The sequence below is a fragment of the Mobula birostris genome, chromosome 8 (genome assembly GCF_030028105.1).
Source record: "Mobula birostris isolate sMobBir1 chromosome 8, sMobBir1.hap1, whole genome shotgun sequence".
NCBI lineage: Eukaryota > Metazoa > Chordata > Chondrichthyes > Myliobatiformes > Myliobatidae > Mobula > Mobula birostris.
Window position 1 is genome coordinate 129,573,989 of NC_092377.1, and position 16,854 is coordinate 129,590,842.

General features: G+C 47.8%; 1 protein-coding gene and 1 long non-coding RNA gene across 3 annotated transcripts in view; one reads left to right on the forward strand and one right to left on the reverse strand.

Moving 5' to 3' along the window:
* Window positions 1–8,774, reverse strand: part of LOC140201703 (retroviral integration site protein Fli-1 homolog) — a 64,474-nt gene extending 55,700 nt beyond the window's left edge. The window contains exon 1 of one of the 2 annotated variants that reach the window (XM_072266249.1): window positions 7,843–8,774. In XM_072266249.1, coding sequence (XP_072122350.1) covers window positions 7,843–7,860 — 18 coding nt within the window. In that variant the 5' untranslated portion in view covers window positions 7,861–8,774. The remainder of the gene's footprint in view (window positions 1–7,842) is intronic. The other variant, XM_072266250.1, reaches the window with a different exon arrangement.
* On the forward strand, window positions 7,715–16,291 carry LOC140201705 (uncharacterized). Its single transcript, XR_011886941.1, has 2 exons — window positions 7,715–8,071; window positions 11,938–16,291. It is a non-coding gene; the product is annotated as an uncharacterized lncRNA (long non-coding RNA).
* The last annotated feature ends 563 nt before the right edge of the window (window positions 16,292–16,854 follow it).

Below are 16,854 nucleotides of genomic sequence, written 5' to 3' on the forward strand. Positions count from 1 at the left end.
GCCAAGTGCACCACAGGAAAAGCCATTCCCACCAACTGAGCACACCTACAAGGTGCAATGGCACAAGAAAGCAGCATCCACTGTCAAAGACCCCCACCATCCAGGACACGCTTTCTTCTCTACTGCTGTGATTGGGTAGGAAGTACAGGAGCCTCAGGACCACACCACCAGCTTCAGAAAGACTTATTACCCTACACCCATCAGGCTCCCGAGCCAGTGTGGTACTGGTAGGCAGATGATTGCCTCTTTGACTGGAGGCCTGCAATTAGTGGTGTGCTTGCAGGGATTGGTGCTGGGTCCATTGTTGTTTGTTATCTATACCAACAATCTGGATGTTAATGTGGTAACCTAGATCAGCAGATGATACCAAGATGGGGGGAGGGGTGGGCGGCATATTAGATAGTGAGGGAGGCCATTAAATCTTGCAGCTGGAAATTAGGCAGAAAAATGGCAGATGGAATTGAATGCAGTCAAGTGAGAGTTGTTACACTTTGGGAGTACGAATCAGGGAACGGTGAACAACAAGGCATTAATGAATGTGGTTGAACAGAGGGATCTGGGAATACAGGTCCATAATTCCTTCAAAGTGGCACCATAGGTAGATAGGGTCATAAAGACAGCTTTTGGCACATTGGCCTGTAAAAATGAAATTATTGAGTACAGGAGCTGGGATGTTATTTTGAAATTATATAAGATGTTGGTGAGGCTTAATTTGCAGGAGGGGGAGGAAGAAAATCACTTTGTCCTTCACTAAACTAAAAATGGTGTCAGTAGTTTGCAAATGTGCATATGAAATAACTTCAATATGTTTCAGATATTTTTGCATATTAACTTGGACAGAGACATAGCGAGTGGGTAACTAGTATGAGAGAGAAAGAGAAAGAGGGAGGGAAGAAGAGAGAGAAAGGAGCTAGAGAGAGTGGGAAGGTGGAGTGACTGAGAGAGATAAAGAGAGGGGAGAGAACACGAGGCAATAGAGAGAGCTATAGAGAGGAAGGGAAGAAAGAAGGGAGTGGGAGAATGAGTGGGGCAGAGAGACAAATGAGGGAAGAGAGATGGAGTAGGGAAGTAGAGAGTAAGAGAGTGAGGAAGAGAAAAAGGGAGAGAGGAAGATGGTGGTGAGAAAAATAGAGTAAAATAGTAGGAGAGAAGTGAGAGGGACTAGACAGAGAGAGGGAGAGAAAGGGAGAGGAGAAAGTGGGGGAGAGAGAAAGAAATAAGAGAGTGAATAAGAAGAAAGAAAAAGTGAGGGGGACAGGGAGTGAGGGGTGAGGAGGAAAAGAGGCAGGGAGAGAAGGGAAGGAGGGAAGAGAGAGGAGAGAGAGAGGGAGAGAGAAAGAGAGACAGACAGACAGTCAGAGAGTGAGGGGAGGTTCATATTTGCCCTATTATTTATTACTGACCTCCTTTAGTTGATGCTCTGCAGCTGCCCCGTGAATACATTTCGAGGTGAGAGGTATTGACCAATTCCAAGGAGGAGAGAGATGGGAATGTGGGTGAATCTCCAGCCAGCTTTTCATCCATTCTATGGTTGGGAACCAGTTCCAATTGCAGCTGGGTCATGCAGTGAGTAGATCAGCTGTCTCACATCCCAACAAATCCAGGTTCAATCCCGACTGCTCCGTGTGTGTGTGTGCATCTGCATGTTCTCCAATTCACCACAAGGGTTTCTCCGGGACTAACGGTTTTCTGCCACATCCTAAAAAAGACATGTGGCTGGTCTTGACTAATTTTGTGTGTGAGTAAGTAGTAGAATGTGGGGATTTGACAGGAAGATGGGGAGAAATGGGTCACAGGGAAGAAAGGGCAATGGAATATATATCACATGGAGGCTGTGATAAACCATTGGTCAGACCACTGAGGTACTGTGGTCTGTATGGCATGCAGTACTGGTAACCACACTATAGGAAGGAGGTGACGGCACTGGAGAGGGTGCAGAGGAGATTCTTCAGGACATTGCCTGCTAAAATGATGAGAGGTGACCAGAGAGACTGGGTCTATTCTCGCTGGGTGCTGAGGGAGTATCCGGTCATGGTGGACAGAATTATGAGGGGGATAGATCGGGTAGACAGTAGGAAACTTTCCCCCACAATAGATGTACAGGGCGTAGTTTAAGGGTGAGAAGGAGGAGGTCTGGAAGAGGAATTTCTACCCAAATGGGGGTGAGGGTAGTTGGAATCTGAGAACACACTGCCTGTGTCGGGGAGGCAGAGGCTCTCACCACACTGACAAAGTATCTGAATGAAAACTTGAATGGCAGATATGGGGACGGACCAAGTGCTGGGTGTACGCGCCCTTGCAGGAATACAGTGGGATGAAGGGCCAGCTGTATAACGCATGACTCCATGAGCACAGAAACAGGCCTTTGTACCCATTCATCCATGCTACCTAAGGCTTTCATGTCAGCCAGTCCCATTTGCCCACGTTTGGTCAATATCCTTCTGCCTTTCTTGTCCATGTAGCTGTCCAATTGTCTTTTAAATGTTGTTAGTGTACCTGTCTCAACTGCTTCTTCCAGCATCTCATTCCCTATATGGACCACCCTCTGGCTGAAATATTTCCCTCTCAGGTTCCTCTTAAATCTCTCCCCTCTTACCTTAAAGCCTAGCTCCTTCGTGTTATACTCACCTAACCGTGGAAAAAGACTGTGACCATCCACCCTTCATATGCCCCACATGGTTTAATAAACCTTTAAAAGGTCATCTTCACTCCAGGGAACAGTCCCAGCCTGTCCAGTCTCTCCTTATAACTCAAGCCCTCCAGTCCCGGTAACATCCTCGTGAATCTTTCCTGCCCCCTCTCCAGCTTCATGACATCCTCCCTATAGCTGGGTGACCAGAACCGCACACAATATTTAAACTTCAAAGTAAGTTTATTATGAAATTACATATATGCCACCATATACAACCCTGAGATTAATTTTCTTATGAGCATAGTCAGTAAATCCAAGAAGCATAACAGAATCAATGAAAGACCACACCAAAAAAGGACAAACGAACAAACATTGTGGATGAAGACCACAAACTGTGCAAATACAAAAGAAAAAAAAAGCAATAAGAATGCATTAGATGAAAAGTCTTTGTCAGTGAGTACATAGGTTGTGGGAACCTTTCAGTGATGGTTGAGTGAAATTGAGTGATGTTATCACTACTGGTTCAAGAGCCTTATGGTTAAGGGTAAAGTATGGTCTCACCAACGACTTGTTCAGCTGTAACGTGACATCCCAAATCCTGTACTCAGTGACTTATCGGATGAAGTCCAGCGTGCCAAATGCCTTCTCAACTGCCCTGTCTGTTTGTACTCCAAGGTCTCTCTGTTCCCAGGGCCCTGCCAAACACTGTATAAATCACGCCTAGTTTATAACTTTACAAAGTGAAACATCTCACACTCCACCTGCCACATCTTGGCATGCTCCCCCAGATGATCTGGAACCTGCTGTAACTTTAGACAATCTTCTTCACCTCCACCACACCACACCAATTTTGTTGTGATCTGCAATCTTACTAACCATGTCAACAAGTTTGTCATCCAGATCGTTAATAAAGGTGACAAACAACATGGGATCTAACACTGATCCCTGCAGCATACCACTAGTCACAGGCCTCCAATCTGAAAATACAACCCTCCACTACCGCTCTATGTTTCCTCCCACCAAGCCAATTTTGTGTCCAATTGCCTGCCTCACCCTCATTCTATATGGGATAAAATGGGGTAGGCTAAATCACAGAGTAGATTACAAGGCTATAGGAGGAGCAAACTGCAAGTCAATGAGATAGTTCCCATCTGGGGTGCGCTGGTTTAGAGATAGAGAGGGTCAGCAACTTTAAATTCCTCATTGCTATTATTTCAGAGCTCCAGGGTCCAGCGCATAAGTTCTATTATGAAGAAAGCACGTCAGTACCTCTGCTTTCTTAGAAGTTTGCAAAGATTAGACATGCCATCTAAAACTTTGAGAAATGTCTATGGATGTGTGGTGGAGAATATTTTGACTGATTGCATCATGACCTGGTATGGAAACACCAATGCCCTTGAATGGAAAAACCTGCAAAAGGTAGTGGATACGGCTCTGTTCATCACAGGAAAAGTCCTCCCCACCGTTGAGAACATCTACATGAAGTATTGTCACAGGAAAGTGGCATCCATCATCAAGGACCCCAAGCATCCAGGTCATGCTCTCTTCTCATTGTTGCCATTGGGAAAGAGGTACAGGAGCCTCAGGACTTGCACCACCAGGCTCAGGAACAGTTATTACCCCTCAAACATCAGTTGGTTGAACCAGAAGGGATACTGCCACTCACCCCAACATTGAACAGTTCCCACAACCCAGCCTGCTGAGTTCCTCCAGCATTTTGTATGTGTTGCTGATAGCTTACAGACTCACTTTCAGGACTCTGCATCTCATGTTCTCCATATCTGTTGCTTATTTGTTTATTATTATTATTTTGCCTTTTTTTGTTTCTTTATATTTAATAAGAATGGCCATAACGAAACAAATCTCAGGGTTGTATATAGTGAGATGTACTTTGACAATAAATTTACTTTGAACTTTGAAGGCAATAATTTTTTTGTTCTTAAATTTGCTATTTTACCAGTGTAGAGGAACAGGAGAATCTAGGAGTCTCATTCCCTCGAAGTTGCAATGTAATTTGATAGGGTGGTTAAGAAGGGTATGGTGCATTGGCCTCATTAATTGGTTGTTAAGAAGGTTGATAGTGCATTGGGGGATTGAGTTCAAGAGCCATGGGATAATTTTGCAACTCAGCAAAGTTCTGGTTAGACCACACTTGGAATATTGTGTTCAGTTCTGGTCATGTCATTATAGGAAGGATGTGGAAGGTTCAGAGAGGGTGCAGAGATTTACCAGAAAGCTGCCTGGATTAGGGAGCATGTCTTTTGAGGAAAGGTTGAGTGAGCTGGGGCTTCTCTCTTTGGAGTGAAGGGGGAAAGAGGTGATTTGATAGAGTTGTATGAGATGATAAGGAGGGTAGATAGAGTGGACAGCCAGTACTGAAAAACATCTTTTTAAGGTCTGTGGAAGAAAGTTTAGAGGAGATGTTAGAGGTAAGTTTTTTTAAACACAGAGAGTGGTGGGTGCTCTACCAGGGGTGGTGATAGAGGCCGATACAACAGGGGATATTTAAAAAACTCTTATGTAGACACACGGATGAAAGAACAATTGGCAGGTTATGGGCTGTGTAGGAAAGGAGATGGTAGACTGATCTTGGAGTAGGTTAAAAGGCTTAATAGAATGGAGATGGTGAGGATGTTCCCAATAGTGGGAATGTCTGACACCAGAGGGCACAGTTTCAAGATACAAGGATGTACCTTGGAACAAAGATAAGGAGGAATTTCTTTAGCCAGAGGGTGGTGAGTCTGTGGAATTCATTACAGGTGGCTGTGAAGGTCAAGTCATTGGGTATAGTTAAGGTGGAATTGGATAGACTCTTGATTGGTAAGGTCATCATTGGGAAGAAATATGAGACTGAGGGAAAATAAGTCAGTCATGGCTAACTGCCAATCTTCAGGCTAGAGTTTGGTCTATATACCACTTCTGACTGCAGGTAATGTGTTTGATATTTCACTCACTGCCTCCCAGCCAGTCCCTACCCCCTATCCCTTTTTGTAACTACAGAGACCGAAAGGAGTCCATGTTTGGACCTTGAGCAGACTGAGGTGGGCTTTATTGGGTGGGTGAAATACCCAGTCTGAGCCTCACTCTGCATCTGACATTGGGAGTGTGTGATGGGACAGTGTGGAAGGAGCCTCACTCTATGTCTGACCCCAGGAGTGTGTACTGGGACGGTGAGAAGGGAGCTTCAGTCTGTGTCTGAGCTTGGGAGTGTGTGATGGGACAGTGTGGAAGGAGCCTCACTCTGTGTCTGACCCCAGGAGTGTGTGATGGGACAGTGTGGAGGGTTTGCTCTGTGTCTGACCCCAGCAGTGTGTACTGGGACGGTGAGAAGGGAGCTTCAGTCTGTGTCTGAGTTTGGGAGTGTGTGACGGGACAACGCACAACAGGACCTGTCTCACCAGATGAACAATTCATTTCAACCCGCGGAAGTAACACAACAGCGAATTAAAAAAGTTTGCCTTAGAGTAAATAACGGATTGCTGGAGTCCCAAAGGGGACTGAAGCGTCGCGTACAGACAGTGCGTCACACCTGCTCTCGCTCGCCGCTCCAACCCATTGAATCATTGCAAAATCTCTAACCCCACTAGCTTTGGAATAAGTCTTAGTGCCTTGTTTATCTGTGTTTTTGTTTCTCCGTTGAGGATATGTGTCACAGCCAAGCTTCCCCTCTCTGCTGCATTGTACTGGGGTGACCCTTCACCTCCGCCGCTCCCCCCACCAGGACTGAAACCGGCCTCTTCCTATCTTACTGGTGACGAGCTGCGTTGCAAACCAGCGCTGTAAGTCAGAAGCATCGGAAACCGCCAAACTTAGTGCAAATTTCAGCCCCTCTCTGTCGTCTTTGCTAATACTTGTTGCTGCCTTTTTTTTTGTTGGAAAAGTATGCCTCTGGGATTTATTACTTAATGAATTATAAATTGTGTATATTTATATATTTTTTTGCAATGTGCTTGCTGGGCAGCTGGCGTCTACAAAAAGGAGAAGTTTGCGGCTCCAATTAAGTTGCAGTTTGCAGAGGTCGTTGCTGCTCAAACCAACTGTTACTGCAGTTTTTTTCTCTCTCGTCTTGCGGTTTTGCTTTGTTCAAGAGAGATCACTGAAAACTTTACACCAGCTCTTCTCACACACAGGAGCTCCGACTTAGACAAGCCCGCTTCTCGGTCTTTGCAGACGCCGATGGACCTGACTTGCAATTAAAGCGTAAAGAGAGAGAAAGAGAGAGAGAGAGAGCGAGAGATGGAGAGGGGCGCATTGCAGAACAGATCCAAATTGGGACCTGCTGCTTTTGCAGCGTGTTGAGACTTCCAATTCTTGTTGCAAAACATCTCTCTCTGTCTCTCTCGCTCTCTCCCTCTCTGTGTCTCTTTGCATAGCCGCGCAGTCAGGAAACTGGGTCCAGGAAACCGGATTATTGCGGCCGGAAATCTGTATTCTGAAAGATAAGGCACCTGACGAAACCCACTCCACTAATGTAAATTATGCTTTAAATAACCAGGCCCCAGCTAGAAAAAAGAAACAGAGATAGAAAGAAACGGGGGGTCTTCGTTAGAAGTACCCTAGTCTGCACTGACTGTGTTAGAATGCATTTTTTGTTTAGCCTCGCCCGAATTTCCTTCACCATCGCAGTGAATATTTTCAACTTTCCTTATCCCCCTCCCCCGAAACGAAAACGACCAGTAATTAATTGCCGATGAGTTAATCAGCACTCTTGCCAGCGAATTCGGCACCTTGTCGGTGTGCCGGAGTTAGTCCTGAGCTGTGGGTGTCTTTACGCGCTCTTTCCTACAAACATCTGCGCCGCGGCCGTTCCAGTCTGCAAGATGTGGTCTGTCAAAAGTAATCAAGTTACCCCCTCCACTTTTTCACCTCCAATCCTCTGTGCTTGGGAGTGGGGGGAAAAGAGGGGGTCAACTTCAGCCGCCCTGCGTCCCCGACGAGACAAATCACCCCCTCCCCCCGACCGCTTTTGCGCGCAAGTCTTGCGAAGCGCGTTAAACCGGACACTGCCTTGGTGTCTGTGCGTGTGCGTTGTGTTGTCTTTAGTGGTTATTAGAGCGCAGTCTTTCCAACCGCCAACGGGAAGGAAAGAAGTACGTTCAAAACAGTATCGGGGAGCGCGGCGAGGGCGGAATACAGATGCTCCAAAATGCGCAGGAGTTGCGGGCGTTTGCGGGGACGCTGTCTCCCCCAAGAAATGACGCTCGTCTTACCTTAATGGTGCAATCCATTGTAGAGTGGAGTTGGCAACCCCCCGTCTTTATTTTGGGCTGTCAAAGAGGTTCGGGACCCACGCTTAGGCACCGGCCAGGGTGGGGAGCATTGCTGAGCTCTCGGCCCTGGTCACGCCCGGATGACACGCCGAGCAGTGAAGTCAGCGCTTGGTGCGCGCTCGTTTTCTATTGGTGCACGCCTGAGGTTGCTGGAGTCCTCTCAGAAGAGGTGAGGGGTTTTTGTGTCTGTGTGTGTGTGAAAGTTGGTGAGAGAGAGAAAGGGGAGGGTGGGTAGGAGCGGGGAGTGAGAGAGGGTGCAATGGAGAGAGGAGATTAAGTGTAACGTAAGAGATGGGAGGGAGAGTGAGAGGGGGACAGCGAGGGGTCGGGATGCGGAGAGAGTGTCAGAAGGAGGGAGAGAGAGAGATGGACGGAGGGACAGCGTGGGGTCGGGGTAATGGGAGAGAGGTACGAGAGAGGGGAGTGAGTTAAGAGTACTGAGAGTGGTGAGAGAAAGGGGAGAGAGGAATTGAGGATAAGGGAGTGAAACTGTGAGGGATGGAGAAGACGGGAGGGAGGGAATGAGAGTTGGAGAGAGGGACAGCGAGGAGTCGGGGTAACGTGAGAAAGGTAAGAAGGAAGGGAAGGGTGAGGTATCGAGTGGGAGGAGGGGGTGGGGGAATGTAGAGGCAGGGAGAGATGGGAGGACGGGAGAGATAGTGGGAGAGTGTGAGGGAGGGAGAGCAGAGGTTTGGGTAATGTGCGACTGAGAAAGGGGAGGGTTCGGGGATAATGCGAGAGAAGAGGGAGAAAAGGAGAGACAGAAGACGAGGGAGAGATGGAAGGAGAAAGAGCGCGGCAAGGTAACACGAGAGATATGAGGAGGGCGAGATGGGTGAAGAGAAGGAAAAGGAGGGAGAGTGGAAGGCTGGAGAGACGGAGTGCTGAGAGTACGGTGGGGGGAGAGATAAAATTGCAGTTTAAATCAAAAGAGGGATCAAATGCAAGAGGGGAGGGTGGGAGAGGAGGGACAGTTAGAGGGAGTGGAGAGAAGGAGCTAGATTCTATTGGAGAGAAGAGATGAGAGAGAAAGTGGCAGGAGGATGAAGAGGAGGAGTAGGGAGATAAAACATTAGAGAAATAGGTAGAGGAGGTAAAGAGAGAGATAGGTAGATAGACCAATAGAGAATTGGGGGGATGTGACTACTTGGAATTGGAAGTTTAGTAGATGATTAGTAGATATCAGGAAAAGAGGTAGATTCAGAGTGTCAAAGAGATTGGTTGGGAGACTCACAGACAATATACTGTATACGGAGTGAGAGAGTGAGAGAGAGTAGGCGGTGGGAGGGTTAGCGTGTATTGTTTGTCAGTGATCGGAGTGTAACAGACAAAGTGAGAACGTCGGGTCAGGGGACAACGAGGTGAGAAGCGAGCAGGGAGGGAGGGATGGGGGCGCTGTGAGTGAGGCACGGGAGGGGAACGAGGAACAGGAGGATTGGAAGTGTGTGGTTTTGCAGGGCGCGGCCTGTGTGCCAGATTTCTCTGAGAGTGCGGCCTTCGACAAGGGCGGGGCAGAGAGCTTGTCAGGGTGTCTCGTTCCTGTTGATATCGGAAGGCCTCGCAGCAGCGGCGGGCGAAGGAGCAGAGAACTCTCGGGCCCTGCTCCCTCTGTACGCTTCTCAGAGCACAGAGAGACTCGACGCAGTCGCAAAAGGTGAAGACAGAGTGGAATCGGGCGGGGGAGGTGTGCGGGGTGGGGAGGGTCCGAAAGAGAGGTTTGGGGAAAGATAATTTGAGTGGGAGAGAGAGGGCTCGAGTAGGCGGAAGACAGAAGAATAGAGAGTGGGAAAGAGTGAGTAAGTGAGATGGAGGGAAGAAAGAGTTGGGGAGTCGGAAGAAGGAGGGCGGGAGAGATGGATGAAAGAAAGATAGAGAGAGACCGATGGGGATTAGAGAGAGAGAGCGAGGTGTCGATGGATAAAGAGAGCAAGATGTTTAGATTTTGACATTTATATAGTTAGAGTGAGGGAGGCGTGGAGAGAGAGTTGAAAATATATAGGTAGTTAGAGTATGTGAGGAGAGAGAGAGAAGGCAAGAATGTGTATGATGGGGAGGATTTTGTGTGTGTGTGTCTGTGTGGGTGTGGGTGCCTGTGTATGTGTGTGTGTGTGTGTGTGTGTGTGTGTGGGTGTGTATGTGTGTGTGTGTGTGTGTGTGTGTCTGTGGGTGGACCAGTGGACCACATGGGTTTCTTCTGCGAATTCCAATTTCCTCCTACAACCCAAAACAAAAGAGGTGTGGGTTGGTCCTAACTATCGGATTGTGTGACTGAGTGGTAGAATGTGGGGAGAGTTGACAGGAACATGGGGAACAATGGGCCATAGGCAGTGGCATTGAATATATATACATCGTGGGGAGGTTGTGGCGCAACTATATCAGGCATTGGTGTGATTGTAGGGTACAGACTGCATTTTCGGTCACCACATTGGAGGAAGGAGGTGACTTCACTGGAGAGGATGCAGAGAAGATACTCCAGGACATTGTCTGGGACGAAGAAAGGTGGGGGAGGTGGCATCTGTTTTCCCTAGAACTGAGGGGATAGGGCAATAGAGGTGGGCAGAATTATAGAGAGGAATACCTAGGGGAGGTAGGAAGAATTGTTTCTCCACAACAGATCTACCAAACACTACAGGCCAGAGGCTTCCATTGAGCATGAGGAGGCTTGGAAGGGATCCGATGGGGATCTTTTTCCCCAGGAGGGGATTGGAATCCGGAATCACACTGTCTGACGGAGTGGTGAGGGCAGAAACTCTCACTGAAATATCCGATGAGCACTTGAATGCCCGAGGAATAGATGAGGGTACGAACTGAGTGCTGGTGAATGGGATTGGTGAAGCTTGGGACTTGATGGTCAGTATGGAGATTGTGATCCAAAGGGCCTCATCTGTGCCCATAGAGTCAGGAACAGAAACAGGTCCTTCGACCCCACTCATCCATGCTGACCAAGTGTGTGAGAGAGACAGTGAGAGAGAAGGCAGTCTGGAAGGAGGTTGGGCGGGTTGGGACTTTAGTCCCTGGAGCACAGGAGACTGGGGGCGGCATTGATTTTATAGCAGTGCATAAATCAGGAAGGGCATAGATAGAATGAACGTGTGCAATCTTTCCCCAGATTTGTGAGTCAAGAACTAAAGGGAACAAGTTAATGTTGAGAGGGGCGAGATTTAATAGGACCTGGGGGGGGGAAGCAAAATTTTAACAGAGAGGGTGAGACGTATGTGCAACGAACTGCCAGAGGAAGAGGTTGAGGCGGGCTACATTAACAACATCTAAAAGACACTTTGACAGGAACATATATAGGAAAGGTTTAGAGGGATGTAGGCCAAACGTGGGCAAATGGGACTAGCTTGGATGAGGACCAATTGAGCTGAAGGGCCCATTTCTGTGACGGATGACTCCATGAGCGTCTGTGTGTGCGTTTGTGCATGTCTTTGTACACTTGTGTATGTGTGTGCTTGGAGCGTTATTGTTGACCTAAATCATCAGGGTGATCTGTGAACCATTTAGCCCGTGTACCGAGTCCTCATTCTAGGCTCTGGACGCGTCTCTGGGGGGTGTGGGGTAGGGGGATTCCAAGACCTGGAGTGGGTCCGGTCGGGCTCTCTCTGGATGCTTCTCAGAGTGGGGTGGGTGGGTAAGAAGGACATCGGGTGGAGAGGATTGGGGTGGAAGAACTTCACGGGGACAGGATGGGGGGGAAGAGAGGATGGAAGAACAGAGGGATTCAGTCAGGGAATGAGGAGAGAGAAGTTTTATTTTTTTTAACTTAGATGCAAAACGGTCACAGGCCCTTTTGCGTCATCCTTGTGACCAATTAACCATTCATTTGGGTCCTGGGAGGGAACGGGAGCACCCGGGGGAAACTAACGCGATCACGGGGAGAAGGTACAAACTGTTTACAGGCAGCGCCAGGAATTGAACCCGGGTCGCTGGTACCGTAAGAGCGTTCCACTAACCGTTACTTTATTGTGCTGTGCGGGATATGGAGAGGGAGAGAACATTTCTCCAGGATAACTTGCCATGATCCGTTTCCAACAGGAGCTTCCCAAAGAGGGGAAAGATACAGGAAAGGTGCGGGATGAGTATGCCATGCAAGCTGGTGCGAGGCAGGGGGAGAACAGGGCTATCTGGTGAGATATACAGACCCTTTAACGTCCATGGATGTGTGGTACAGAAGACAGCGTGAAAGGGAGAGAGAGATAACAGAGGAGACACAAGAGATTCTGCAGATGCTGGAAATCTTGAGCAACACACACAAAATGCTGGAGAAATAGAAGAAGCAGTTTTTGGAAATGGAATTGGTTTATTTTTATCACATGCACTAGCATGCTGTGAAAAGTTTGCCTTGCATACTGTTCATGCAGATCAGATCATTACGCTGTGTATTGAGGTAGAACAAGGTAAAACAACAACAATGCAGAATCGGTGTTACAGCTACTGAGACGTGCAGTGCAGGTAGATATTAAGGTGCAAGCGCCATAATGAAGTAGATTGTGAGGTCACGAGTCCAATTTATCGTATTAGGGGACCATTCAATAGTCTTGTAACAGGAGGATACAAGCTGTCCCTGAGCCTGTTGGTACGTGCTTTCAGGCTTTTGTATCTTCTGCCCGATAGGAGGGAGAGAAGAGAGAATGTCTGGGACGGGTGGGGTCTTTGACTATGTTGGCTGCTTTATTGAGAAGTGAGAAATGTAGACAGAGCCCGTGGTGGAGGGGCTGGTTTCTGTAATAAGCTGAGCTGTGTTCCACAACTCACTGCAGTTTCTTACGGTCACGGGCAGAACAGCTGTGATGGATCTGGACAAGATGCTTTCTATGGTGGATTGGTAAACAATAGCCAGGGTCGGCAAGGACATGTCGAATTTCCTTAGCCTTTTGAGGAACTGTAGGCGCTGTTGATGGGGTTTCTTGGCCGTTATGTCTATTTTTTTTATGAAGAAATCTTTCTCCATGATAAAGTTATGTAAAACCTGAAGGTCAAGGGTTAAAGATGGCTCGAGAACAGACTTTCCCTCCAACCTCTACTGAAGCTCTGTAGAAAGTATCCTCCGGTTACATCACGGTCTGGAATGCCAGCCGCTCTGCTCTGGACGGACGGAACTCGAAGAAATACGGCCCAGTCCACCACCGTCTTCTCACCTCCTTCCGTCCTGTACACACTCACAATACGTTTCTTCAAGAAGGCTGACAATATCGCAAAGGTTGCCTGCCACATTGGTCCAACTTCCTTTTCTCTCCAATACTTCTGGGAAAAGACACGAGAGCTCGAAAGCCCGGGCATCGAGACTCAAGAACGGCTTCTTCCCCGCTGCTATCTGACTCCTAAACCCATTACCCCATTTCACCCTCCCCCCGCTTCCCGATGGGGCTGCCTGACCTGGTCCAACCACGGAGAGGCAACGGCCAAGAAAGCTCACCAACACCTCTACTTCCCCAGCAGAAATTCTTCTCTTGTATCAATGCACCCTGTCTGGACGTATGACGGCTTGGCATGGCAACTTCTCTGCAAGAAACTGCAGAGAGTTGTGGACACTGCTCAGCACATCACGGAACTCAGACAACCCTCCGTGGATTCTGTCTTAGACTTCCCGCGGCCTCGGGAAAGCAGCCAATGCAATCAAAGACCCCTCCCACCCCGGACATTCTGTCTTCTCCACTCCCCCACCCCTTCCCCTCGGACAAAAGATACTGCACATATGAACCAAAGCATGCATCACCAGGCTGAAGGGTAGCTTCTACACCATTGCTATCAGTTTCCCGGACCTATCACTTCTTTCACATGCCCTTCCCACCGAAGGGACCAGGTTCTCGGATGTAACCACACCTCTCTAGGTTATTCTTTTATTGTCACTTTAACATTTCGTTTTTCACTATTACAGGTTGCATTGTGATCTTTGCGCCCTTCCACTGTTTCACACTCTTTCCTGTTTTTATTGTGGTAGCTGTTATTGTCATTTCACGCTGTGAGCTTTACGAGAGCAAGGAACGTCAGTCACCGCGCCTTACCGTAGTCAAAGCCGTTTATTGTTTGACGCACAAGTCCATGTGTGCGCAGCGGCAACGAAAACCCTTCCGGCAGCTGCGACGCAGGCACACATCAGATACGCGACATCCACACGCATAATATTAATTAAACACGAATGACACTCAACTTTTACATGAAGGAACGCAATTAGAACAAAAATGAAGGTTCGTTTAGTGCAAAGTGGTCACAGTGGTGTTATACTGAGGCAGTGATTAGGGTTGTGCCAGCGGTGTGGGGCTTCAGGTTTCTGTACCACCTGCTCGATGGTAGTTGCGAGATGGCATGGCCCGGGTGGTGGGATCTTTGATGATTGATGTTGCCTTCTTGGGGCAGTACCTCCTGTGCCGATGCTGGGAGTCCACTGCTCTCTGCAGCGTGTTAGATCCCTACCCTTTCGAATTGCCCTATCAAACCAATCAGGACACTTTCAATAATATAGCCGTCGAAGTTTGTCAACAAGCCCAAACTCTTTCACCTCTCAAGTAAAGATTCTGGCACGCCTTTCTTTCTTGTGATTGCATCGATGTGCCGTCAGTATAGGACTATAAACTCACCTGCAATTGACTCCGAGGAGATGGTGGCGGCAGAGACTCTCACAAGGTTGAAGATATGCGGACGAGAACTTGGGAGGCCGCGGCAGGGAGATTGCCATTAATAATGATGTGATCTTGATGGTTGAAATTGGGCTCTTGCAGTACTGCTGCCGCCCAATAGAGGGTGATGCCGAGCGTCTGGCACAGCAACAACTACAAGAGCGGCAGGTTGACAATGGCGAGGGGGCTGTGGTCTGGTACACTTGAACCTCTCTGTTTCGCATACAGCATGGAAGCAAGCCTTCCGGTCCGACTTGTCCGTGACTTCCGGCACCGGATCGTGGCAAATTTCTGCAAGCCGCTCCGTGCAAATCCACTCATTACCTCTACTATAATGGTATTAAGCTTTTAAATCCAAACTCTCCGTCTCTGAGAGTTACTACTAATAATCTTTTCAATCTTTCCGGCGATTTTCCAATCTCTAGAAGCTGAAGCAGCGCCGCAAGTTGTGCTCTTTACTTCCAATTTACCCCGTTATGACCTTATTGTCTACCTGCGCTGCACTTTCTCTGTAACTGCTACACTTTATTCTGCATGCTGTTATTGTTTCACCTTGTTTTACCTCAATACACTGTGTAATGATCTAATCTGTATTAATAGTGTGCAAAGTCAAAACTTTTCACTGTACCTTGGTACGTGTGACAATAATAAGCCAATTCCAATTCCAATGCCGACTATGTTGCCCGGTGAGCTAGTTTCGTCCATCCATGTTTGGTCCACAGCCCTCTAGATCTCTTCTGCCGTGTACAGTGTCTACCTTTGAAATGCTGTGAATGTGCCAGCTTCAACCACTACTTCTAGCAGCTCATTCAAATTAGCACCACCCCCTGCGTGAAGAAGTTGTCCTCTGATTGTTCTTCATACATATTGTGTGTATTTTTTTTAAAATGCTGCGTTTAATCCGGAGTAACGATCATTTCGTTCTCCTTTCAGAGTTGGGAGTGCGTGGAATGGGCTGCCGGCAACGGTGGTGGAGGCGGATACGATAGGGTCTTTTAAGAGACTATTGGATAGGTACATGGAGCTTAGAAAAATAGAGGGCTATGGGTAACCCTAGTAATTTCTAAGGTAGGGACATGTTCGGCACAGATTTGTGGGCCGAAGGGCCCGTGTTGTGCTGTAGGCTTTCTAAGATTCTGTGTTTCTTTCCACTCGTGTCCCGAAGTATGACAATAAACAATCTTGAATCCCGATGTTTCTTTTACATCTGATCTTCAACTTAAGACCGATGGGGAAAAATACTTCGTGTTTTCTCCCTGTCTGTTCCCCTCGTGATTTTGTACAAATACCTCTGTCGGGCCACTCTGAGCGGTTGTTTCGCAGCTCTGTGCGGGGGCTCCAATGCACAGGATTGCAGGAGGCTGCTGAGGGTTGTCGACTCCGCCAGCTCCATCAGGGGCGCAACTCCCCCCGCCCTTTCTCACACCCACCAACATCGAAGACCTCTTCAAAAGACTCAAGAAGGCGACAGGCATCATTCAGGACCGCCAGCATCCGGGCAGGCCACCTTTTCATTGCTGCCGTCGGGGAGGAGGTACAGGAGCCTGAACACCCACACTCAATGATTAGGAACAGCTTCTTCCCCTCTGCTATCAGATCTCTGAACGCTCCATGAACCCATTAGCAGTGCCCCGTTATCCCCCGTTCGCGCTAAGTATTTATTTTTAAGATTGTTTTACTGTAACTTAGTAATTATTTATGCCTTGCATTGTTCTGCTGCCACAAATCAACATGACATCTGTCAGTAATAATAAACCTGATTTGGATTCTGATTTTGATTAATAACATCTTTCTTATATCCTCATCAGCGTCTTATATCACTACACCCCAACAACACACACACAATCCTGGAGGAACTCTGCAGGCCAGGCAGCATCTACAAGAAAGAGTACAGGACAATTATGGGACCATGACATCGCAACTCCAGTGCCCTGACTGACTTCGGCTCACATTTCCTTCTGGACCAAGTCCCCGCGGGAAGCCAGGGATCCCAGCGATGTTCCCTCCGCTACTGTACATCCCAGTGACACCCTCACCCCGACCCACAAGATGAAATTCATATTCAAGTTTTTTTGTCACTGTCGCAGATAATCAAGGGATAAATGACATGAAAAATGACCTTTCTCTGCCATAGCGACACAGTTCATTACAGACATAACAAACATTAGTTAAAAGGCGTAATACTGTTTTTGATCGCCTGTTACAGGAAGTGCGTTACTAAACTAGAAAGCGTGCACAAAAGATTTTGCAGGATGTCGTCTGGACTCGGGCTCCTGAGTTACAAGGAGAGGCTGTGTACACTATTCGGTATTTGTCTATTATTATTATTATTTGT